This window comes from Alligator mississippiensis, chromosome 3 (genome assembly GCF_030867095.1).
Source record: "Alligator mississippiensis isolate rAllMis1 chromosome 3, rAllMis1, whole genome shotgun sequence".
In the NCBI taxonomy this organism is placed as follows: domain Eukaryota; kingdom Metazoa; phylum Chordata; order Crocodylia; family Alligatoridae; genus Alligator; species Alligator mississippiensis.
In genome coordinates, this window is record NC_081826.1 from 259,766,912 (window position 1) to 259,792,732 (window position 25,821).

At 42.9% G+C, this 25,821-nt stretch overlaps 1 protein-coding gene across 2 annotated transcripts in view; it reads right to left on the reverse strand.

Moving 5' to 3' along the window:
* MAST4 (microtubule associated serine/threonine kinase family member 4) overlaps window positions 1–25,821 on the reverse strand; it is a 496,570-nt gene that overhangs the window by 287,142 nt on the left and 183,607 nt on the right. Inside the window, exon 1 of one of the 2 annotated variants that reach the window (XM_019495988.2) lies at window positions 24,347–24,434. The exons of the other annotated variant lie outside the window; for it this stretch is intronic. Within the exon in view, the coding sequence (XP_019351533.1) occupies window positions 24,347–24,385 (39 nt within the window). The 5' untranslated portion in view covers window positions 24,386–24,434. Of the gene's footprint in view, window positions 1–24,346; window positions 24,435–25,821 lie in introns of those variants that run through there. 2 annotated transcript variants of the gene reach the window in all.

The window sequence follows — 25,821 nt, forward strand, 5'->3', positions numbered from 1 at the left end:
GGCAGACTGCAGCTTGCAGGCTGAGGGCAGGTGAGGCTCAGGCCCATGCAGTCTAGCGAGGTGTCAGTGTTGCAGTTCAAGTCCCTGCCTACAAGGAGCAGGTCATCATCCTCACTAGCATCACACAGAAGGGCAGTCAAGGTCATGAAGAAAGCGAACCTCTCCTGACCATCAGTGGGTGCACAGACGTTGACAAATAGCAGGTGACGTTGTGCTAGGGTGACACGGACAGTCAGCAGGTGGCCAGAGATGACCTCCCACACCACCGCCATATCATGCTGTAGTTGTGGCGATAGGAGAGTTGTGACCCTGGCACTAAGGTTGGTGCCACAGCTCACGAACAAGTGGCCTCGCCAGGCTGCATGCCAAGCCACCTGGTTGACCCCATCAGAATGTGCCTCCTGGAGGAAAGTGACAGCCAGCCGCTACTGGTGTAGGAGCTCCAAGACAGCCTCCCATTTCACCGGAGTTCAACAGCCATTGATGTTAAAGGTGCCAATAGTCCTGGCTACCATGGGTGTGGGTATGGGAGAGGAAGTGAGAGGTAAGGTGTAGGTGGAAGAGCGAGCACCCAAGAACAGAGCAAAAAAGCAGAGACAGGTCAGGGAAGGCCTATCATGCCCTGCTCTACTCTAGGGACCCGCCCCCCAGGCCCCACTCATCTCTCACCCACTGTATGAGCTTCTCCAGACAGTAAGCTACCTGCCAAGTGCTTAGATCCAGTTGCATAAGTTTGGCCCCAGCTCTGGCAGCCTTGACAAAGAGCTTAGGATCCGTGCACCACTGGGTGATGAACCCTGCTACATTCTTCTGCCCTTTGGTCTGCTTCAAAAAGGCCAGGAGACCCTCATAGTCAGGGCCAACCCGGGGGGCGGGGGGGGGGGTGTCTGCCAACATGGCCTGGACATTTCTGACAGAAGCACGGCGAGGCTGCCCCCAGGTAGGAGCTCACTCACAAATGCAGTGTCTACACCCTCAATGTCTAGATACATCAGCTTTCTCTCATCGTCCAGGTTGAGGACTGGCTCCAAGAGAGTGATCCCCACCTTCTTGGGGGAGAGAGGCCATCCTGCTGCCAAGGTCACTTGCAACACTGAGAAAGCTGGATCTCCATCTCACTAGCTTCCTCATCCAATATGGTACGCTGGAACACAACCAAGAGGTTAGCAGACTCCTCTGCTGCCCCCTGGGTCAGGTCTCCAGAAGAGAGGCATTCTGCATGACTTTTACTGCCACCTGACTCCGGAAGCTGGAAGACAGGTGAGGAGATGGCAACCCGACCCCCACCCCATCATCTCCCCCACCTCCAAGTTGTCCTCGTCTGCAGTCACATGCTGCAGGGTTGCCGGCATAACAGCTGAGATGGGGTCAGGCTCCCCAGCAGGCCACCCCACCCCTGGCACCAACAGAGGAGGGTCCCGATGGGCATAGGGTGTCCTGAGAGGCCCCCCATCACCTTCCTCTCTTAGTTCTTCTTCTTCCTAGTGGCAGGCAACCCACTCTTCGTAGGAGACCAGCCAGACTGCTCCCAACCCACCTTCCTGGGGCCAAGCACCTTAAACAAGGCTGTGGTGGAGGGCAGCCAGGAGGAGGCCCAAGCCCCATTGTCCAACAGGGCCTTGGCACGATAGTCACTGGCCACCCCAGCTGCCTTAGCCGGGGTCGTCGGGGCAGGTAGGGGACAAGTGGAGGCATCAGCCCCTCCACCTGTTGGGGCCTCTGCATCGGGCGGGGGGATACCATAGGTAGACTGGGCAGGTGAGAGGGCTGGGGAATAGTTCCAATCCCTCCACTGGATGGTGCTCTCATGCCAGAGACCCCAGCTCCCTAGGATGGAACAGGAGGGAAAGGAGGTCGGGAAGAACTCCTGGCCTCACTGGGTGGGGCCTGTGTCCCAGAAGTGGATGCACCATCCATCGGCACCACTACAGTTGCCCATGTTCTAGACACTTTCACCCATGGGCACTGGGCTGCTATGTAGGAAAAGCTACCACACTGGAAACACAGGGTCTCCCCCAAGGAAAAATAAATCACAAACTTCCATCCATTGAATGTGAGGTTCAAGGAGTGAGGCAGAGACTGCAGGCCCTCCCTGAGGAGCATGAAAGCCTGCCTTTGAAAAGACAGGACATGCTTCAGCTTTGGGTCCTTGCTTCCTATTGTCAGTTGGCAAAATGGACTCGTAGGAACCCCACTGGGTTCGAGTTTCTTGACAAGCTTCCGGTCGGTCACATGTGAGGGCATGTTGGAAATCACCACCCTCACTGCCTGGGTGTCTGTGTCTAGGGGCATGACAAGCTAATGTATGCCCATGATGTCCAGGCCTTCTACACATATCCTGTTGACCAGGGTGGAAGTACTCAGGTAAATCACTGGGAGCATGTTAACACGACCAGCATAATGTATGTTACGCTGTCCCAGAAGACCAACTACTGCACCTACGTAGACCTTAATCCCGACATAGGGAGGGGTGTGAACCCTCAAGCCATGGTTAAGGGGGAGGTCTTGAGAGGCATACCAGCTGCTGGGTGTAGGAGCAGCCATTCCTGCTACAACAGGGTTAATTTCAAAAGCTAAAGCTAAGAAAATGAAAAAAAAGAGATATGTATATTAACTACAGAGATAAGTGTCTGGCAATGTGGCCATAAAAGCAAGAGGCAGGGGGGATGCCCAAAGCCGGAAAGGAGGGGCGAGGAAAGGGAAGGCTGAGAAGGAGTTAAGGGGGGGGGGAAAAGAGAGAGAGAAGGGGATAATTTGCACCCCTTAAAAGACGAGAGATAAATAAGATAACTGCCTGTGGCAAACAGATAAAAAGGAAAATAAAAAAAGACAAAGCAACAGTAAGGGAAAACAAACTGTGAAAGTAGCAACTTGCAGACAAAGAAACCTGAAGTGAAGGGGGAAGGGACAGAGAGCAGAGAAAAAGAAAAAAAAAAAACACTCAAAAATGCAAGAAAAAAAAAAATCAGAAAGGGAGATGAACAGAAACAAGAGACCTTTAGACAAGTGGAAGTCAGAAAAGAAAAGAGATAGGAAGCCAGTGAGTCTTACACTCAGGATCGCCCCACACAGCTCCAAGAGAGCTTGATCTGAAGTGTCCAAAGCAGAAGGAAGGATGGAAGAAAAGAAAAGAAAAGAAAAGAAAAGAAAAGAAAAGAAAAGAAAAGAAAAGAAAAACTGCATCACTACAAAAGAATACATTTCCAAAAGAGATTAATATTACTTGTAATAAGTGTACAGGTGAAAAACTGGAGTTTATATTTCAACTGTGTACGTTTTTAAATAGAAATGTGCTACCATACTACTTTACTGCAATTCCTCAGTAATTAAATTAAATTGGCAATAAAATATAAATGTCAATATTAATGCATTTTCAACTGCAAACTAAACATTGAGGGAGAAAATTCAGCTACAAAAAGTAAGATTACGTGTTCTGACAAAAAGATGATTTTGATTTTAGTTTTAATCTACGTGTTGAAACCTGCAAAGAGTTATTCACAAAAGACTATTAATATAGAAAGCAAACCTGAAAAGCAGTAAGTTGGAACCCCACTCTTTGGCACACTGAGTAGCAATTTCCCTTGTCAAGTTGAAAGTTTAAGCTCTCTTATTCTATTATTAGATGCGCAAATCCAAATCTCCAACTAAAGCAAAAGCTAAAAATCCTCAGGAGTAAGAATACCACCCATCACTATTGCAACTGTGGTTTATTCTGCAATGTCTAAAAAACATAAACATTCTAATGAATTTAGCTGATCCAAGGCAAGGACTTTTTGGGGAATATTTTTATTGGACCAATACAATGCAAGCAAAATCCTGTCTGTCTAACTGTAGCCCAGCCAGGCAGTTGGTCCAATAAAAATATCACCCCAAAAAATCCCGTGTCTTAACTATTTCCTGAAGCATCAGAGCTACATCATCACTCCAACACTTAGCTGATTTATTTATTTTATGACTCTAACTTAAGCCATTTTGTTTCTAGTAGCAATGAAAAGGTAGTGCAGCTAAGAACAGTGAAACTGGATTTCATTCTACCAGGATCAACAGAATTGTAAACTAAATTCCAGTTACAGATTCAATCTCTTACATCTGTGCAAGTTCACTGTAGGTACCCACAGGTTGCCATTACAGTTCTGACTCTAAGAATAATGGCATTAAAGAAGTGTATGTAATGCACTGAACAATTTAAAGTATGTATGTCCCTTTATACTCTATCTATAGAAAATGAGAGCCTGTTACAGAGTCTGGTTCTCCAGGGTTTTTGTTTGTATTTAAAGAACCCCTGGGCTTTTCCCTCAATTCAAATCCACACTCCTTTAGCCAAGATGGTGACCATTACCAATAGTAATGATACAACCCATAGACTAGGGAAAGACATTCAAAAAGCCTGACCCTGAATAGATTAAATCTTTGCAATTTAGTCTAATCTCACCAGGCTAAATCACTTTGTGACTGCACAGATCAGATATCCCAGAAATGCTGGCATGTGCCTGCAGTGGCTCAGGCTAAAAGCCGAGGGGTGCTAGAGCAAGCCTCCATTCTCTTGCACAACACTGAGCTGAGGGGAATGTGGCCAGGCTCCGCAGGAGACTGAGTAGCCCAGCAGGGAATTGATAACAGTGTTTGTCACCCCTAACTCAGTGTTTATCACGTCATTAAGAAAACAGAGGGACATTACCAGCTACCCGTTGATTCAGCATGGACCATAGCCAGCATGTGGTCTGCTAGCTAATACCTCCAGATCCAAACTGGCTCAGGTGGAAGCTGCTGCCGCTTCTTCCTAGCTGAGCTTGGACCACTGTTGCTCCTTACTGCCCCAGAGCCATTGCAGAGATGCACAAGGTAAGTGAGGGGAAAGTGTGAGGGGGTGTTACAGAAGGCAGGGGTCACACGCAGGAAGGAAGCAAGGGGAAGGGGGGAAACAGAAAGGGCAAGAAGTAAAGGGCAGGGGTCTGGCCTCTTCCCCCTCCCCCCCGCCACAGTCCTTGCCACAGCTTTCCCCTAATTTAAGACAACCTTCCACTAATTAGATTCTATACATGGAAAACTGTAACACACTTCTAATTTTCCATGTATAAAATCTGATTATTGGCAGATCATTTTAAATTTGAAGCTTTCTTGGATTCAGATAAATATGGTAACATGAAATACAAGGGAACGTCTTGGAGTAATGGCTCGAAATAAGGTTCAATTGGAACAATCACTGTAGTGAAATATTCAAAGCTTGTAGCTTTTAAGAGTACCTGGACAATTGTCTAAAGAATGACCTGTATCCTGCACTGATATGAGGCGCTAGATGATCTAATAAGGTATTTTCCCTTTCCTAGACTCTGTTCCTCATCAAAAACAGTGCAAGGCTAAGTTCCTTAATGTTGACTAAATGAACTAAGTTTTTCTGATGGATAACGTTACACAGAGTGAAATAGAGCTAGGGCCAATCCAGATACAGACAAAAAAAATTTCTGAGGTGGAAATGCAACCAAGTGAAAGGTGGTTCTTTTATTGTTAAAAACCAAAATAATTCACTTTCTGCTGACCTCAGTTGCCTTGAATGTGGGTTATCAATACTACAATGAGTTTGGGCCCTGTGCCAAGCTAACAGAATGACAGACCAGGCTACTTCCATTAGAAAACTGTCTCGTAGCTACCACATTTGATTATAATAAATGAAGAGTATGTGAAAATACTTCTCAACTAGCATTTCATCAAATACTTTGCAAAGAATCTTTTAGTACTAAATATTAGGAAATCTAGCAGAACAATCAGTCAAGGCCCGGATTTAGATAAAAAAAAAAAAGTGTGTATGATTTTTCCTTAAGATCTTCAAGCATCAAAAATACTGTATCCCCCCAAGAACAAATTCCCAAAGAGAAAAAAAGATAGTTGTGTTAGCCTGAAGTCAGGCAGAAGGCAGGATAGGGTGGCACCTTAGAGACTAACTCATTCGAAAGGCAGTAGCTTTTGTAGTCAACAGCCTACTTCTTTCATACTATCTGATGAAGTAGACTGGTGACTACAAAAGCTTATGCCTTTTTGAATGAGTTAAGTCTCTAAGGCACAAGCCTGCCTTGCCTTCTGGCAAGGTGGAAAGCAATTGGAGGCTGGGACTCTGCTGCACCAATTAGAACTGTCCTACAAGAGCAATAACTGGCAAGGGAAACATTCATCTGAAGTAAGTTGCTACATCCTATTCTTGCAGTATAGCTGTAGAGGTTAAATTCTGCACAACAAAAATTTGTAACTAACAAGTTGGCTCGAATTACTTGGCAGTCTAATCCATTAGCCTACTGGATGTTCTCCTATTAACATTGCTAGTTATGCCCTGCAGTATTCATTCTTCTTCCCAACTGTGTCCAGCTGAACACAGATAATCACTGTAGTTGTTATCTGAACAAAAGATACTGCAGTATAAGGAAGGGAGAAGGGGAAGAATGAATATTTGATAGGATTCTCATTGAATGCTACATTTCCTTGGTGGTGCTGTAGTAGGAAAACATGAAAAACAGGCACTTTAAATATAATCTTTTTCCTAGAGTGGCCACTTTGCAGAAATGCATAAATTTAGAACTATCGACATCTTTTTCCCAGCATCTCGATAGAGCCTAAAGACAAGGCTCCGTTTCAACCCTCTGTAAGCCTAGCCAGCTTTACTATGTTCTGCACCAGAGGAGCTTGGTATTGATCTGCATTGTCTAGGCTTCCTACCAGATAACAGAGCAAAACAATCAAGGGGTCTTTGAAGTTTAAAAGACAGGAGAAGGAGGAGGAAGAGGTGGTAACGCTCATACTGGAAGCCTGTAGCCACTCAAGCCTTGGAACAACTGTAAGAATTCTGATTTTAACTCATGTTCCATTCTTACTGCTGTAGCAGGTGGTGAATCATAGGTGCTATGGAAACATTAAAGAAGCCATTGTCTTTAACATCAAGGGCTCACATTCCAAAAGAAATGCAGCATCTATATGTTACCCCTTTCACATATCTGTTTATTAATGCAAAAGTAAAAAGGAGTAATAGCTCCCTGCATCATGGTAAAAACAATTTTTTTTCTAATTTTAAAAACAAAGATAGGGATGAAGTATTTCATAACTTTCTCATAAGTGTCAGACTAAATGAATCATTAGCAAGAATTTGATTAAGATGGTGGTGGCCTTGTGTTGTTCAGATGCTACTCTCTACATAAAGGGCATTGCACATAAAGAAAGCCTGGAAAAAACATTAGAAAAGAAAACAAACGGGAAGACAAAAATTGGCATTATTTTTTCCCTTTCATTCTGTCAAGGTAAAAACAAGAACAAGTAGATCTGTACATAAATCAAGACATCTGTAGGTCCTTGGAGGCAAGGAGAGGAAAACTGAACTTGATGTTATGGAAGGAACTAGGCATTTGAAGGGACTAGGCATCTAGATCAATTAGTAAAGGAGAAAAGTGATCCACCAGCAAATTACTGAAGCCCCTGTAGGATGGGCCATTTCTAAAAGAGCAAGGCAGAGACTTGTGAGATAATTTCAGGGACCTTATGCACATTGGCGACAGACAGGGGTGCCCATGAGATTGGCTGTGCACCCCCTAGAAGCACCAGCTGCGAAACCAGAAGTGCCAGCAGAAGTGCACTCCCCGTTTTGCTGCAGGCAGTTCCAGGTTCAGTGATTGGCCACTGGGGGACTCCCTCCCCAACCCCTCCCACCTGTAGGTGATTGGCTGCTGGGGGAATCCTCCCTCCCCCCTCGGTGATCTGGTGCCCCCCCAGACTCGGGAGGCAACAGTTGCCCATACTTATGAATATTTTCTTCATTGACAGGCCTGAAATATCACAGCAACCAAACTGCACATAAGTGTTGTTAAAGCCGTGTAAATCAGACTCAAACATGCATTAGGAATGGCAAAACTGTCTATGGAATAGGAAGCAAAATCAGCAGCAGGATTGGACAAAACAAAGGTGAGAACACTTCAGAAAGTAAACAGATTTGAAGTAAGGACACAAATGAAGCAGGAAAAGAAAAATGAGATCTGGTGACCAAAGCTCTATCTGCTCTGAGAAGGCTTTTTCCCAATCCAACAAGTCCTCCCATCTTCCTCAGCACTGGCCCCAAACAAAATGTAAATGTTGACCACCTTGGCCTTAGAACAATCCCAAATTGTAGCCTACAGACAAGAGCAATTATTCAGGGCAGGAGTGATAAAATGTGAAAATGATATGCAGCTTCATGCCTGCATGTCAAGTCTGCTATTTATCATTGTCAAGTACTCTGAGATAGCATCTAATAACCCAAGCTACTAGATCAGTCCTAAACTCACACCATGTAAATTACAACCTTTAAGGTTTGGGGAGGGTGGGGCAGAGATTGTTTGCTTTTCAGGGGAAAGGACAGAGGGAACCAAGATATACCAACTAACTAGTAAAAATTAACCCCAATATCTTGAACAAGATGAAATGTGCATTTAAGGTATTTGTATCTTATGTTTTCTTCTAGGCTTATGCTCCTTCATCTCCACCTCTACTTACTCAACCTGGAAAAAAAAGAAGAAACTGTGGGTAGTCCAAGGGGCAAGGCTCTAATTCTGAATGCTTATTAACATTCAGCCAAAGCATTTCCAGGTTGGTTGGTTTGTTTTTATAAGGCACTGCTAAAGAGCAGTCAAGGTTAAGTTGTTGAAGAATGCATGCTAAACACATAACAACATGCACAAGATAATACATTTACAAAAATCAATTATCTTGTCACACTCTGATTGTCTCAGTTACACTTTTAGGACTATTTTCAAGGGAGGGTTGGTTGGTTGTTTTTAAACAAGCAGTTCTGATCATTGAATTTCTTACTTCATCTGTAAACCTCACATGAGACTATCTTTCATAACTGCTAAAGTTAAGAGAGTATTCAGTGACACCTTTCTCCCTGGATTATTTTTTTAATGAAATTAAGGGAACCAATATCAAAAGTAAACCTCAACAGAAACAAAATAGAATACACAGCTTTCCCATGAACAGTTTTGATTTCTCTTTTTTTTTTTTTTAAATCAGTTGTCTCCACATTTTCTCCTAACTTTTTTCAAAAGAATGCTCTGTTGTTTTTACTACACCACAAGTTTTTTGGGGGAAGGACCTTGCTTTCTACTTAATACCATATTTTTCAGATCAAGGATGCTGTACAAACAGTAGTAGCATGACAACAATCTAACTCATAAAACTCCTGTTCTTTAAATCAATCCTCACATTCAACATACTGGAAACATTTTTAGGAACACTCCAAGCAGCATCCTAAAATCCCATGCACTGACAGATTTGTAGTGTGGGTTAATTCTATTTGGAATGAAGATAGCTTAAAACAAATTCTAGTGAAATAATGCATCTAAAATGATTAGATTTTAGGCTGGGCTGTGAGCACCACTTCTAGTTAAGGCTGTCTGACAATTTGCACAAGACCCTCTTCTCAAATTGCTTATATCTTTGCAAAATATCAGCTGTTCAAACTCACTCATTATATATGTAACACCTACACACACTTGGGTTATATATTGTTTTTGTGCATGTTCTTTTTTTATGTGAACAAGATGGCCCGTGTGTTTTGGCCATGTGCTCAGCACATGGCAAGTTGGGGCCTGTATTTGGGGAAAATCTATATGAAGCCAGAGGGTTTTTAGCCAGGGGAAGCAGAGTATTTTCAGGCCAACTGAGTGGAAGAGGAACTGAACTGTGGCAGTCCCTGACTAGACAAGGCTAGTGTGATGTTATGCAAAGGGATATAAAGTGAGCCAGGCTGGTCTGGGGGGTGAGAAGCTGCTAGCAGCTGCTGAAGAGTGAAGTCTCCTCCAAGGGAGGAGGAATCACAGATAGAAACAAGGGAAGCTCAGCAGGCCATATAATCCAGTCCAAAAGTGTGGGGTGGGTGCATGCTGTCTGGAGCTGCAGTCAGCCCCCACACACATATACAGCCTCTCTGTGGGAGCAAAGATTACAACACCACTATCCCTCTGAGAGCACCAAGGGGACCTTCTGTACCGCTGAAGGACCCACGCTCTCTTGCTGCTTCCCCTGGCACAGTGCAACCAATAGACAACGTTGTGTAGTTAGTAGTTTCACACTGCATTTGGTGTTTTCTTCTGTTTTCTGTACGAAATCTGTTTTTTGGTTATAATACTTGTGAGGAGGAGGTTTTGGTTTATATGGGACACCCTAGTAATTAATTTAGTGTTCCCAGATTTCTGGGTGGGGGCTTGAGCCAAGAAAAAATATATTTTGTACCCCAAAACTGAACCTGGCCCTTGTTGCTGCCAGCCAGTGCCCGGCAGAAGGGTTACATAAGCTTCTATTTAGTGGCAGTAAAATTTAGCAGCTCAATGGTGAAACATGGCAAGGGGCTTGAGAGCTATAAACATGGGATGGGAATGCTTAGCTAGAAGCAGATAATCAGGGATCCAGCTTGCAACTTGAATGAAGTAGAATTGTGCTAAAGCATAAATAGTATGTAGCTGCATAATCAACAAACTACATAGTAATACATATATGAAAGACAAATTAAATTTCTGGCATATTCTATCTAACTGGTAGAGCGCTCGAGTTTGCAGGCTTAACATTCTTCTAGCTTTCTAAATGCAAACTTGTAATGTACGGGTAGATAATTGTCCATAGCATAAGCAAAAAAGTCCATAGTTTTAGTGCAACAGGAAACAGTATTATGTCAAAATCTGGAGGAACAGGAACAAACCCTGACTCAAAGAAATGAAAAATATAAGGTTTTTAAAGGCCACACAATATATACTAGTAAGTGAAAAAAACCTGAGAAATCATTAGGCCAAATAAGACAGATAAAATGGCATTTGTCATAGATAACTGAAATTTAAAAGCAACTTCAGGAAAGCGGCTCACAATGGGAAAGAGAGAAAATTACAAGGAAAGTTTCTGGTTTCATAAAAGGTGGCAAAAATTGAGTTAGCTCCCTTCAGCCACCAAAGTAAACCAAACCTGTCCAACCTTTTTTTACCAAATATAATAAAATCAAAAAGTAGCTATGAATAAAAACTATCATTTATCATAATCAGTATCACAACAGGCACAAACTATCTGTGAAATAAAGCTAAACAGTTGTCATTTTCTAAGACAAGTTCAGTTATTTGGAATTATAGCTGACTTATACCATTGCACAGAGGACTGGAAAACTGGTTTTCCATATGGCTCCAAGAACTAAACAGAGCTCGATTCAAGCTATCTAAGATTCCTCTACTGAGACACATTGCTCAAAGGGTTTGACATGAAGGAACATTAAGTTTATGTTTTGCCTTCCAAACATAATACCAAACAGTCAGCTTTGTGACATATTGTAGGCATTATCAAGAAATGTTAGTGCAATTATCAGAAGGCATTAGAGAGAAGTACGAAAGGAGCTACAGACACCAAATCTGGCCTTATGCCAAACACTCTGGCTAAGAATGTAGCAGCTCTCTTTACTGCTCTGAGTGACCACAATACAGAAAAATGAACCCGAGAGAGTAAAGTTAACCCTTTCAGGAAGGCTGACTGATCACTAGAATAGCAGCACTATGGATTTGTCTAACACAAAAGAACTTTTAGTGAGTTAGATGAACATGTAACAATGGATGAATGTCTGGAAAATATAGGTGAATTAACTGATCAAGAGGCATTGCAGAGTGACAGCTAGTGAGGAAAGGAAAAGTGTTCTTTGCAGCAGTATCTCATCTCACAGAAGCTTGTCCCATCTATCTTAACATTTATCAGGCAGCTATCACTGTGGTATTTAAGAATTATAAAACCACTACAGAAGACATCATTTTTCTGGGTCAGGATAGAATAAGAATGCCCAGTCTTCTAAGGCTGTGCCCGTAGTTAAAAGAAATCTGAACAGTTTCGTCAGCAAAAACCGAATGCATTTAACTAAGATGATCTAAAATTTGGTGTTATGCTTACCACTTTCACTATCACTGGTTAATATTTTCCACAAATATCTTTTTCAGTGTTCATATGGATACAAAAAAACCCCAAAACACAGGCATTCAGCTGAATGATGATTTTCAGAAAGAAATTCATAGCATAGCAAGACAAAAATATTAGAAATCAGAACATATAAGCAAAAGCCTCCAGATTTTCTTGCAGCTTCTGAAGTTTCTTTGCTTCCAAAATCAAGGGGGGGGGGGGGGGTTATTAATATTTTGATTTGGTTTTCCCTCTTTAATAGGCAAAAGCAGAGTTTATACCCAATGTGTCATTGCATCACTACCCCTCTATACCAGTGCAACTCCACTAACATCCACAGTCATCTGGTCTAGGAACAGAAATTATACATAAACCGGTTTAAGTGAACAGATGTTCAGTGTACACATAAAGAAGTTTGAAAATGGCTGAAAGCAGTTTAAGATAAACCTGAGTTGAATGTACTATCAGACTCAACTGATTTGGGTCAAACCAGTTTATGCAATGTCTATCCTAGACCCCTTGCTGGTTTAAGTTAAACCAGACTCCCCCAGCATCCCGGCATGCTCTCTGGGGTGGGTGGGGCTCTCTGCTCCACAGCACAGCTGGCCTGTCCCCTCTGCTTCCTAGCTGGAGCTCAGCAGAGACTGCAGGCATCTGCCTGGCTTCCCCCTGCTCTCTCCCTCCCACTCACCACTCCCTGCTAAGCAGGAATCCCAGTCCCTTCTGCCTTACACAGACACCTCTCAGCATTAGCTAGCAGACCACATGATGGCTACGGTCTGTGCTGTGACAGACAGAACAAAAGCAGATTCAACAGGTAGCTGGTAATGTCCCTCTGTTGTTTTCTTAATGGGCTGGTAAACACTGTGTTATCAATTCCATGCTCCGCTGATGCGGGGTGGGGTGGGAATCCTTCCCTAATCAGAGTATCCTACCAGGACCTGGCCATGCCCCTCTCATCTCAGCACTATGAAGAAAAAGGGAAGGCTGCTCTAGCGCCTCCTGGCTTCTAGCCTGAGCCACTGCAGGCACGTGCTGGCATTTCTTCAGTCCAGAAGGGATGTCTTACAGTTACAAAGTGGTTTAGCCTACCCAGGTTAGACTAACCTGCAATAATTAAATACATTCAGGCTCAGGTTTTTTGAGTGTCTGTCCCTAGCCCCTGCTCCATAGGCTCATCCTGTTCTACAAGAGGAGAGGATAATCCATTATACCCAGCTCTTGAAGTACTTTTCCAGTCCCCCACCTATTAAACAAACTTCTCTAATATCTCCTGTTACCTGCAACATAAACTAGAGATATAATGAAGATTTATCCAGTCTCTACCATCAGTGTTCTTCAGCAGCGTGCCATCCAAAGATGTACCCAATCGTGAATTAAGTCCACAAAATAGGCAGACAGTTTTATTGTTTCTGCCATTTCACTTCCTCATGTATATTGCTGCTTTTGTCTCTTCCTCACCTTCCCTCACACAGGGAATGCTATTTTATATTCAACTCCAATGTTATGGGGATATATTTTAATGGGTAACAGGAAATGGGGCTTCCTTTCCCAGCAAGATCTTATGCCTCAAGAGAACCCTCACAGCAGGGGTGTGGACATGCATAACAATTAAACCACTGCATAAAGTCACCAGTTCACAATTGTGTGAAATGCTGTGGCTCTAACATCAGGGAGCCCAAGCCCAGCATGCCTCACAATGAGCAAGTGCCTGCACCCATGCTTTGAGGATCTGGGGGGGGGAGGGGGGGGCAGAGTGATTTGTGGCTGAAGCTGTTTGCACTTTTCCGCTTTTCCTTCTCTCTCAAACAGGAGTTCAGTAAACTTTCAGCAGACTGAAGTTTGCAAACTGCTTGCCTGACTTTGGAAGGGGGGGGGGTGTGAAGCGAGAGGAAAAAGGAGTGCTTGGACACATATTTTGGCTCCTGGGGGTGGGACGTGATGAGGGGCTGCCATCAAGCAGGGAGCAAGTGAGGACAGCTGGTTGTTACAAAGATAACCTGTATTGCTAGGGTTACCATATTTCCAGTTCCAAAAAAAGGGGACACTTGTCGGGCAAGGGGGAGGGCAGTATACAACTGTGGGGGACAGGGATAGGATAGTGTGCTCTCCCTGCCTATTTTGTTGTCCCTCACACCCAAGCCACCCTCCCCCACATCCCCGCTGCTGCCCTTCACTCCCAATCCGCAAACCACTGGCCTTGCCAGTGCCCCTCACTCCCAAACTGCAGTACCCTGCCACCCTGGGCCATGCTCATGCCCCTCATTCCCAACCTGCAACCCCCCACTCCTCTTGCTGGTGCCCCTCACTCTTGACCCATAATCCCCTAGCACTCCCACGCCACAGACCCCTCCCCCCCACCTCCCTGGTGCCCCTCACTCTGAAGCCACAGCCCTGCTGGTGCCCCTCACTCTCAATCAGCAGCCCCCTGCTCCCCCCTTTCTCTGCTTCACATTTAAACCATTCTAAGTGTTGTGTGTATCCATGCCCTCTCTAAAAATACAGTGTAAATTAGTTCAGATGATTTTTCAGCTCCACCAAAATAGTGACAAAAAATTTATACTGAATGTTTCCATCATCATAACAACTACTTTGATTTTCAAGGGTAAATGTCAAACTCTGCCAATCCCCAATATCAACCTACCACTGTTCTCTAGCATTAATAATTTCATTTTCATTTCTGGGTGATATAGAGGTCTTGAGCATGATCATATAATTACAGGTTAATGGGAAATGGTCAACTCTAAATAAAAAAAAAGTAAGCCTTTTTGAAAGTTTTGCATCTGCTATTGAAAATAACAGCTCAGATTATTTCTGTCTCCTTATCATAAATACAGTGTTTTCCCATTTTCCTTTGTGCATTTGAAAGCACTTTGCTTACATCTCCTTCACTGTTGATGGCCCACTTCAGGGCCAGACTCAAGTGCTAAAGTAACATCAATTCATGCATTGCTCCAGGGGGACTCACCTGTATTGCTTGGGGTAAAGCATACAAGAAGATGTTTGCGAGTTGTAACAGCAAAGACAGAACTGAAACTAACAGGCAGCAGGTGGGCATTTGAACAGAAAGAAAGGGAAGGCCCAAAAGACCTTTCAAAACATCAAGCTTGGCCCTCTAATGAAAAAGAATAGCACTGGCTCCAAAAGTATTATCAAAAGCCTTTCATCATATCTAGCAATATTAATTCCCCCAGTTCTCCATACCTTTCTCTTCGATGAAGAGAAAGAGCACACAAAAATATTTCTTTTAGGACTTTTAAAGGTAGCATAAAACAAACCATATTAGGCTAACATAGTGGTTGAGACAAAAATGACAATGAAATTCTGAGTTAAGGTTCTAATCTCAACAAATGCAGAATCTAAGCATTTTAGCACATGCCATGGAATATGATATCCCAGCTGCCTCTCTACATTCAGGAACAGAGTTTCAGAAAAAGATAAAAGAAGTTGTGAGCAAGAAAGGAAATCTGAGTCACTGGACAAAACAATGATTAGCAGGGAGGGGAGGAAATCCTAATTGATCAAAATAAAGATGTAGGCTGTTTTGGTTGCCGCAACTTCTTGTTAATATATTTTTCAAGTTATATCTTTTCATGCACCCATGGCAGTAGACTTGGCATTTGGAAACCAAACGAAAAGACAATGTTTAATGAGGGACATCACCAGAAGGTACCTAATAAAAGTTAGTTGTTGCTTCAAAAACTCTTTATAGGACCTCTTGTCTGCCAAGTTACACAAGCCATAGACCTTCACATCCAGCTATTTCTATCTTTTTATGATTACATCCAATACTGGCAGTAACAGGAAACAAATGAAAACATTTTTAAAAATTAGTAAATTCAGCTATTCATGATGCAAAGCAGGTGGTGGATAGTTTCTGAAACCAAAAATTCTACAAATGTATTTAAGTTAAGCCATTTAGGACAGGATATACAAATTTCAAAGGTAAATTATTTTGAGATGATATCCAAACTGCTTCTTATTTTTCAGTATGGTAATGACTGGACCAAAGCACCATAGTATCAGGAGCCCATCTCCAAGGAAATGATTTCCATGTCCCAACAGCTAACAAATTAAGACTCAAAGCTAAACGTGGACATAGTATCATAGAAAATTAGGGCTGGAAGGGACCTCAGAAGGTTATGTAGTCCAACCCCCTATTCAAAGCAGGACCATCCAACTATATCATCCCAGCGAAGGCTTTATATAAGGCCTGATCTTAAAAACCTCCAAGGATGGAGATTCCACAACTTCTTTGGGTAACCCGTTCCAGTGTTTTACTATCCTCCTGGTAAGAAAAAAATTCCTAATATCTAAATTAAACTTCCCTTGCTACAACTTAAGACCGTTGCTCCTTGTTCTGTTACCTGTCACCACTAAGAACAGTCTAGCTCGGGGGTGGGCAAAATGTGGCCCGGAGGCTGGATGCGGCCCACCAAGCCATTCTATCTGGCCTGCGGAGCCCCTAAAATATTTAGAAAATTAATATTTATCTGCCCTGGGCTGCATGTTACGCAACCCTCAATGGCTTGCCAAAACTCAGTAAGCGACCCTCTGCCCAAAATAATTGCCCACCGCTGGTCCAGCTCCATCCTCTTTGTAACCATATTTAAGGTAACTGAAGACTGCTATTAAATCCTCTCAGTTCTCTCTTCCCCAGACTAAATAAGGCCAGCTTCCTCAGACTCTCCTTCTAGGTTATGTGCCCCAACCCCCTCACCATTTTCACTGCCCTCCACTGGACTCTCTCCAATTTATCCTCATCCTTTCTGTAGTGGGGAGCCCAAAACTGGACACAGTACTTCAGATGCGGCCTCACCAGTACAGTATAGAGGGGAATAATCACGTCCCTGGATCTGCTGGCAACACTTCTACTAACGTAGCCCAGTATGTAGTTAGCCTTCTTGGCAACAAGGGCACACTGTTGACTCATATTCAGCTTATTGTCCACTGTAACCCCCAGATCTTCTTCTGCAAAACTGATGCTTAGCCAGTTGGTCCCCAGCCTTTACTGGTCCATAGGACTGTTCCATCTTAAGTGCCGGACTTTGTACTTGTCTTTATTGAACTTCATGCAATTTCTTTTGGTTCAATCTCCAATTTGTCGAAGCATCTACTACTCCCCCTAGCTTGGTGTCATCTGCAAACTTGCTAAGGGTGTACTTCATCCCATATTCCAGATCATTGATGAAAATATTGAACAAAACTGGTCTCAGAACCAACCCCTGGAGCACTCCACTTGATACCAGCTGCCAACTAGACATCGAGCCATTGATTACTACCCTTTGAGACTAATGATCCAAGCCAGTTTTCTATCCACCTTACAGTCCATTCATCCAAGCTGTACTTCCTTAGCTTGTTTGCGAGAATGTTGTGGGAAACCATATCAAAAGCTTTGCTAAAATCAAGGTATATCATGTCCACAACTCTCCATGTATCCACAGAGCCATTCATCTCATCACAGAAGATAATTGAGTTGGTCAGGCATAACTGTCTTTGGTGAATCCATGCTGACTGTTCCTAATCACTTTCTCTCCTCCAAGTGCTTAGAAATGGGTATCATTTTTCCAGGGGCTGAAGTGAGGCTGACCAGTCAGTAGTTCCCTGGATCCTCCTCCTCTCCTTTCTTAAAGACAGGCACTATATTCACCCTTTTCCAATTGACTGCAATCTCACCTGATAGCCATGAGTTTTCAGAGATAATGGCCAGCAGCTCTGCAATCACACTAGCCAACTCCCTCAGCACCCTCGGGTGCATCCCATCTGGCCCCATGGACTTGTATATGTTCAGCTTTTCTAAATAGTCCCTAACTTGTTCTCTTGCCAATGTTGGCTGCTTACCTCCTCCCCAAACTGTGCTGCCAGGTGCAGTAATCTGGGAACTGACCTTGCTGTGAAGACTGGCAACTTAGGGGATAGTGATCACCAAATGATAAAATTCACTATCCAACGAAGGGTGGGCATTATACCCAGCAGGGCACAGATGCTAAACTTTAAAAAAAGCTGACTTTAATAGACTCAGGGGATTGGTTAGCAGGGTGCTAGGAGCTAAGAACTTAGATGCATTGAGGGTCCATGATGGGTGGACCTTCCTCCAAGAAACTGTTCTTTGGGTTCAGAGTGAGTCAATCCCATGGCAGAGAAAAGGGGGCAAAGGGGCCAGAAAGCCCCTTTAGCTAACCAGGGGCATCCAAGATACCTTAAGGGTAAAAAAAAAGAGGCATACAGGAAGTGGAAGCAGGGGGTAGCTAGCAAAGAGGAGTATAATTCTTTGGCCCACACCTGCAGGGAGTCAGTTAGGAAGGCCAAAGCAACTCTAGAACTCAGGCTAGTGTCAGGGATTAAGGACAATAAAAAGTCCTTCTTTAGGTACGTTGGGAGCAAAAAGAGGGTGCAGGGTAGCATAGGACCCATACAGGATGGGCAGGGGGAGCTTAGTGATGGATAGCAGGGACAAGGCAGAGCTCTTCAATGAGTGTTTTGCCTCTGTCTTCTTAAATGGGAATCTAGACGAACCCTCAATATACATCACGGACACCAACAAAGGGAATATCAGCCAACCAACGGTCAGTGCTGACATGGTAAAAAGATACTCGGAGGGACTGGATGTATTCAAATCACTGGGACCAGAGGGACTCCGCCCACGGGTAATGAAGAAATTAGCAGGGGTTATAGCTGATCCACTGGAAAGGATATATGAGCGCTCATGGTGCTTGGGTCAGGTTCTGGAGGATTGGAAGAGGGCTAACGCCATCCCAATCTTTAAGAAGGGGAGGAAGGAGGACCCGGGGAATTATAGACCAGTCATCCTTACCTCTATCCCTGGGAAAATTCTAGAAAAAGTTATGAAGGAGCACATCTGTGGGAGCCTGTTGGCTAATGTGATGTGGAGGGGTAACCAACATGAGTTTTTAGCAGACAGGTCCTGCCTGATTAACCTAGTTTCCTTTTACGACAAGGCCACCAATTGTTTAGATGCAGAAGTCGAGGTGGGTGTTATCTATCTGGACTTCAAAAAGGCCTTTGACAAGGTATCCCATACCATCCTTATAAATAAACTGAGGCGATTTGCCTTGGCTGATTACATGGTAGACTGGGTAGCAAATTGGCTCAAGGGCCACACTCAGAGGGTGGTAGTGGATGTGTCGGTGTCAACCTGGAAAGATGTGTGCAGTGGAGTCCCCCAGGGCTCAGTTTTGGGGCCCGTGCTGTTCAACATCTTCATCAGTGATCTGGATGAGGGGGTGGGAAGCACACAAATTCATGGGCAACACAAAATTATGGGGTGCAGATAACACCCTGGAGAGGAGGAACCAGATCCAGGCTGACCTAGACAGGTTGGGGAAGTGGGCAGAAAGCAACAGGATGCAATTCAATAAGGACAAGTGCAAGGTGCTGCATCTAGAGAGGAAGAACTGCCATCATACCTACAGGCTGTGGGGCAGCCCTCTCAGCTCCACTGAGGCAGAAAAGGATCTTGGAGTCACTGTCAACTCCAGGATGAAAATGAGTCGCCAATGTGATGACGTAGTTGGCAAAGCCAATTACACCTTGTTGTGTATCCATAGGTGCTTCACAAACAGGTCCAGGGAAGTGATTCTCCCCCTCTATGCAGCACTGGTCAGACCGCAGCTGAAGTACTGTGTCCAGTTCCAGACACCACAGTTCAAGCAGGATGAGGACAACTTGGAGAGGGTCCAAAGAAGAGCCACTCACCTGATTAGAGGCCTGCAAGGAAAGGCTAGGGGACCTTAAGCTCTTCAGCCTCTCCAAGAGAAGGCTGAAGGGGACCTTGAGGTGGCGTACAAATTCATAAGGGGAGAGCAACATAAAGTAGGCAATGATCTGTTCACCAGGGCACCCCCTGGAATGACAAGAAACAATGGCCATAAGCTACTAGAGAGAAGGTTTAGGCTAGACATTAGGAAAAAAGTTCTTCACAGTCAGGGTTGCCAGAATCTGGAATGGGCTCCCAAGGGACGTGGGGCTCATCCCATCCTTGGGGGTCTTCAAGAAGAGACTGGACAAACACCTGGCTGGGATCACATGACCCCAGGATTGGTGACTCTTCTTTCCTGCCAGGGGCAGGGGGTCAGACTAGATGGTCCACTGAGGTCCCTTCCGACTCTATGAATCTATGACTGAGATGAAAAAGGCATCAAGTACTTCAGGCTTTTTCACCTCATCTGTCACTAGGTTGCCTCCCCCATTCAATAAGGGACCCACACTTTCCCTGATCTTCCTACTGTTGATGACATACTTGTCCAAACCCTTCTTGTTACCCTTCATGTCCCTTGCTAGTTGCAACTCCAGTTTCATAGATTTCAAAGACATTAGGGCTGGAAGGGACCTCACAAGATCATCGTATCTAGCCCCTTGGCAAGGGACAGGAAGTCAGTTGGAATCAAAAGATCCTAGCAAGATAAGCATCCACATTTCCTTGAAAGTGTCCAGAGTAGGTGCTTGCACTACCTCTAGGGGGAGCCTGTTCCAGGCCTTGGGGACTCAGATAGTAAAGCAGTTTTTCCTTATGTCCAGCCTAAAACGGTCTTCCAGGAGTTTGAGACCATTAAACCTTGTCTTCCTTTGGGGTACCTTGGTGAACAGATGTTCTCCCAGTTCCTAATGCACACCCCTCCTACACTTATAGGCTGCAACCAAATCCCCCCTGAGCCTTCTCTTCTCCAGGTTGAAGAGTCCCATGGCGCTCAGCCTCTCCTCATAAGTCTGCTGCTCCCAGGCAGTGTGCTTGGCCGGCTGCAAACCCCCACCGCTCCTGATGAGCTGCAAGCCCCCACTCCGGGCGGGAGTGCCCAAGCTGGCTGGGGGCTGAGGAAACGGGGAGGTTTGCAGCTGGCCAGGAGCACCGGGGGTTTCCAACCAGCTGAGCACTGCAGCTGGGAGCAGGAAGGCTGCAAACTGGCTCCCAGGCGGAATGCTGGCTGGCTGCAAACCTCCCTACTCCCTCAGCCCCTAAGCCAGCTTCCCCCAAAGCCCTGCCTCACAACCCCCAAGCCCCACTTTCCTCCAGCAAGAATAGCGAGACTGAAGCAGCCTCCAGTGCGAGTGTCAGTCCTGCCCTTCCCCCCTCTCTTCCCCTCCTGGCAGGGTTGAGAGTTTCCCTGCCTCTGCCAGCCTGCAGAGCTCTTTGCAAAAGTGGGAAATCCATGGGAAATGGAAAACCAGGATCCCTGCTCATTAGGCACAAGGGCCAGCATGATCCACAGGCCACTTATCACAGTCTTTTGAACCATCAATAATCCATGGAACGCAGTTTGGAACCACTAGGCTAAACTGATATTCAGTTAAACAAATACTCACCTTTATATACATTTACACACTTAAAATGCTTCTCTGTGGTTCCTATTTTTAAACATCATAACCCCATAATCTTTAGCTGCTTAAAGAGGGGCAAATTTAAGTTTGCTTACACTTCTCAGCAATGACCAATAACTATTTGAAAAGATTATCATTTACATGGGATGCCCGTCAATATATATTGTTAATGTTGCTATCAAAAGAAAGCATCAGTAATATGTTTAAGCAGTAACGGGGACAGAAAGTACACTTTTTATTCAAGTATATCACTAAATAGGTATGGGATTTATAATGGGAAGGTCTTTCAAGTATTTTTATTTCAAGTAAACATGTCATTAATTTAGATTACTACTACTAAACTCACTATTTACTGATACAGTAAAGCTCTACAAAGAGAAAATGAAATCTTTACCTGAGAGACTACAACCTAGAGCTACAATTCTTAAGGGTGCTGTGGCCCAAGATCCTTTAAAGCATGCCACAGGGTCCCAAGCAATATTAATAGTTAGGTGTATGAACACATACATGATTCACAAAATAAACTTAGTGACTTCAAATAGGATTCCACAGAGTCAAAAGCTTTGTGGTCTGTTGTGGTCTTTCTGAGACCTTTGCAACAAAAATGCTCTATTATTTTTCTGTAGTCAAAGAAAATGAGTGAAAGGTAGGAGTTGGTATTTCCCAATAGTTGCCTTCAGCCCACACAGGTTAAGAGCCCCTGACCTAGGGACTTCAGCCAGCCAGTACTTACTACTGGGCACCTGGGTACTGTTCTCCATAATGCATTCACAGGACCTGGTCTATTTATTGCAAATGCTGAGCTTTAGGCTAAATGCATGAATGACAGATGAAGGTGACAGACAGAAAGGGATAGGTGAAAGGAAGGAGAGCGAGAGGACAATATGATAATATACTCACTTGGGAGGCTAACACATGCAGCTCAGGTATAAATAGATGCTTCCCCCCCGCATCCTTTCCAAAATCACAGCAAGTCAACTTGAGCATTTCTGGACCTTGGCTGTTTTAGGACCAGATTCTAATCACAGATATATGGCATGTACCACACACATCTTTAAAAACAATCCATTATTGTGTGCATTGTGTATGTGCAGTTTGATATTAGGAATATTTTAGTGAATTGTTCTTAATACTCTTAAAAAGTGTTCAAGGAAATGCAATGCAAAGATCCAATAAAAGTCACAACAAGCTGATTATACAAAATATAAAAAAAAAAAATTAGTAATTTTTTTTGCAGAACTTTCTAACAGACTTGCATATTATACTTTAGCTATCCCTTAAGCAGAGCAGACTGCTACTCAATTCATGTAAAAAAAAAAAAAACCCAACAAACAGACAGATATCCGGTTTATATTACCCAGTGGATTATAGCAGGTTTAGTAGGATGAAATCCATTTTTGTTGTAAAGATCTACCTCTTGAAATGTTTAAATCCTCTTTTAAATTAAGTCATTGCAAGCCCCAAGATACAATAAAAGATTCCTGCCCCCGCTGCTCAATCAATTAAGTTAAATGAAAGATTTAGGATTTAAGTAAAAAGTTTAAAGCAGTTTTTATAAAACAGTTACTCAGTTCTTGCGGCTAAATACTGCCAGATGAAATTTAAGAATAATCAGTGAATTTTAAAACAATAAGACCCATACAGTTTGGACAAACTGGTGGGGGGGGGGGTGTTGTTGTTTTATTTGTTTGTTTTTTACAGTAGCTTAAAAGCATTAGGCTATTGCATAATTAGGACTAATGATTTTATTTTGGTTTTATTCTTCTGACAGAAATCACATCAGAGTAGAATTAAATTATCTGGAAATCTTTTGGCAGCTTCCTCAAAGTTGGAAACTCAACAGAAGTTCATCATATTGTAAAACTGCACATGAAAGTTCTACATTCTCTAACAAAACAATATTGATCCTGAATGTAACATGGCTTTCCTTCTCTCTTTCCAACTGAAACATTGTGGATATAAAGGAAAACAAAAGAAAGGAAGTACATTCATAGCTAAGAATGACTTGAGCAATTTTTTAACAAATAAACAATGGGCTAAAAATGATGTAGTCTAAGGTGGTACTCCACTTGGTTTTAGGGTTGTTTTTTGGGGGGAAAGGGATGGGGGAAGGGAACCAGTTCCTACCATTAGTTGTCAGTTTCCTTGAATGTATTTATCACTGTTAAGAAACTAATTTCTCAGTATACAAATTAGTACTTCTATAAAGGGAATCGTGAAAAAAATTAGTACAGCTTTTGAACTAAAGTAATGTAGTTAGTTAAGACCAATAATAAATTCACCATCAAAAACAAATCATTTGAAATAAATTATTAGACTTAGCTGTTTGAATACTAATGAATAATGGCTTATTAGATATCTTTTACACTGATTAAGCATGGTTTGGTTTTACCACTCATAATGAAGGTCACAGTCGGGCATGATTTTGTTCAACTTTAAAAAAAAAAAAAAAAAAAAAAGAAGGTCCCTCCTCCATCCTTTTCTTTAACACCAAAATAATGGCCCCGACTTGCTAAATTTTAACTTACAATTCACTTTAGAGACAAGTAACATTTCTATAAGGGAAAAAATAACACCAATATCAAAACTGAATTTTAAAAATTGCTCTTCTCAAGAACAAGACAAACTTGAAAATGCAGACTACATTAGTTACTGCTGAGTGAGAGAAACAGAACAGCTGCACACATCTGCTGTGAATTGTCCAGTGATGCTAAGCTTAGATTCCCCTTGAAATGTTACTATGAATCAGAAGCCTATACACACACACACATACCTTTGCATACTCTTCTGGATATTTTTCCACGTTAACATTTCTAAAAATCAAACTTCTTTGTTTAAGGAAAGATTCAAATGTATTTTATAGATGTTCCTCCTTAACAGAAAAAAGGCAATTCCCAGAAAAGGGATGATGAGCACTATCACAATGTTATACCTGTAGCATGACACCAAGCACACCATGCTGAAAGCACTTTCTATAAAATTGTCCATTCATTTGTGCACAGTAAAGGAATGTAACAGGAACTTTGAAATAATAACCAACTGCTCATTGAGCAACAATATTTCAGGAACAAGAGACTCCTACCTGAAGCCCTCGCCTCCTCAGAATGCTGGACTCGTCCATTGCACTATTTAGCTTCTCTTAGTCCTCCCACAACAGTATAGCCATGCTGTACTACCTCAGACTTCAGCATGCTTATTCAGATCCTAGCAGCTGCTAAACACTTACATCACAGTTTATCTGATTGGAGAGTGAAAGTCAGCTGATCAGTTTAGTTATTCACTCCAGCAACTTCAGAGATCATGAATGCTTGCAGTACTGTGTTACAAAGCAGCAAGTGGGCTCCAGACACCTAGCACATTCATCCAGGCAGGGGTAGCTATTAGACAGAGGAAATCCTGTGAGCATTGTTATGTTCTAAACAATAACACTGGCATCCTGTGCTAACAACAAGCTGCTTTGGACACTGGCTGTAGGTCGAACACTTTCAGAGGCAATTGTAAGGTCAAAGTATGTAAGTAAATCAGCAGTTGACACCTCAGTAAGGCAGCAGCCGATTTTGATGGTGAAAAACTGGGGCACAGCTGGTCAGCCAAGCAGCACAACCAAGTCTGGTTCTCATCTTTTTGATGGCATCAAAGAAAACAAAACACAGCATAACATGCAAGCTCCCTCTTAGCACACGAGGCAGTTTTCTATTCACCACTAGCTTTTTACCTAACAACTTGAAAGCCACATTTGCATAAATACCTTGCAAGTATATTCTTAGATCACAGAGAAACATTTAGAGCTTAATATCATTCATGATAATATTAAACACCCGATCAAAATATGATAAGGTAAAAATTACTTAAATGCAATCATTAGGTGAAATGTTAACCTATCTACATTAGCGTTAGCAGTCAAAAAATAGGATTCCCATCATGTGTAATTTCACAGTCTGTTTCAGCTTGTTTACCTTCCACATTCTCATTTTATTTCAATTCGAAGCAACCAAGAGAGGAATAATAAGTTTTTCATTACTTGCAAAATGCAATACAATAATGTATCATAATAGCCCTTTATAAGAAATTACCCATTTTTACTTGCCGTTTTACAGAGATTTAATCTGATAAAATCAAGTGGGGTCTAGGGGTTAAAGGAAAGGAACAGGAATTAGTCACTAACTCACTGCATGACCTTGGGCAATTCACAAGAACTTGTGCCTCAAATCAGTCCAACTAGACAAAATGAATGAAAAAAAAGAAAAGGCAAATCAAACAACTCAGTATGGTCACTTTAGCAAATTCCAAGAAGAAAAAAGTATCTGACTTCTGCCATCAGTACAGCTGCTGTTAAACAAATTATTGATCTTTCTAAAGCTGCCATCAGACTATTAGCCTTGGTATCAATTGATTAGACTGTGTCATTAAAAATATCTGAGATTTAAAAATCTAGCAACTGAGTAAAATTGATTGCATTTTATGTTTAAAAATGATCTCTGCCTACATCTCTAGATTTACAATGGGAAAATCTTGTAAAAAAAAATACTAAACATATTGCCAAAAGAGGCAGCCCTA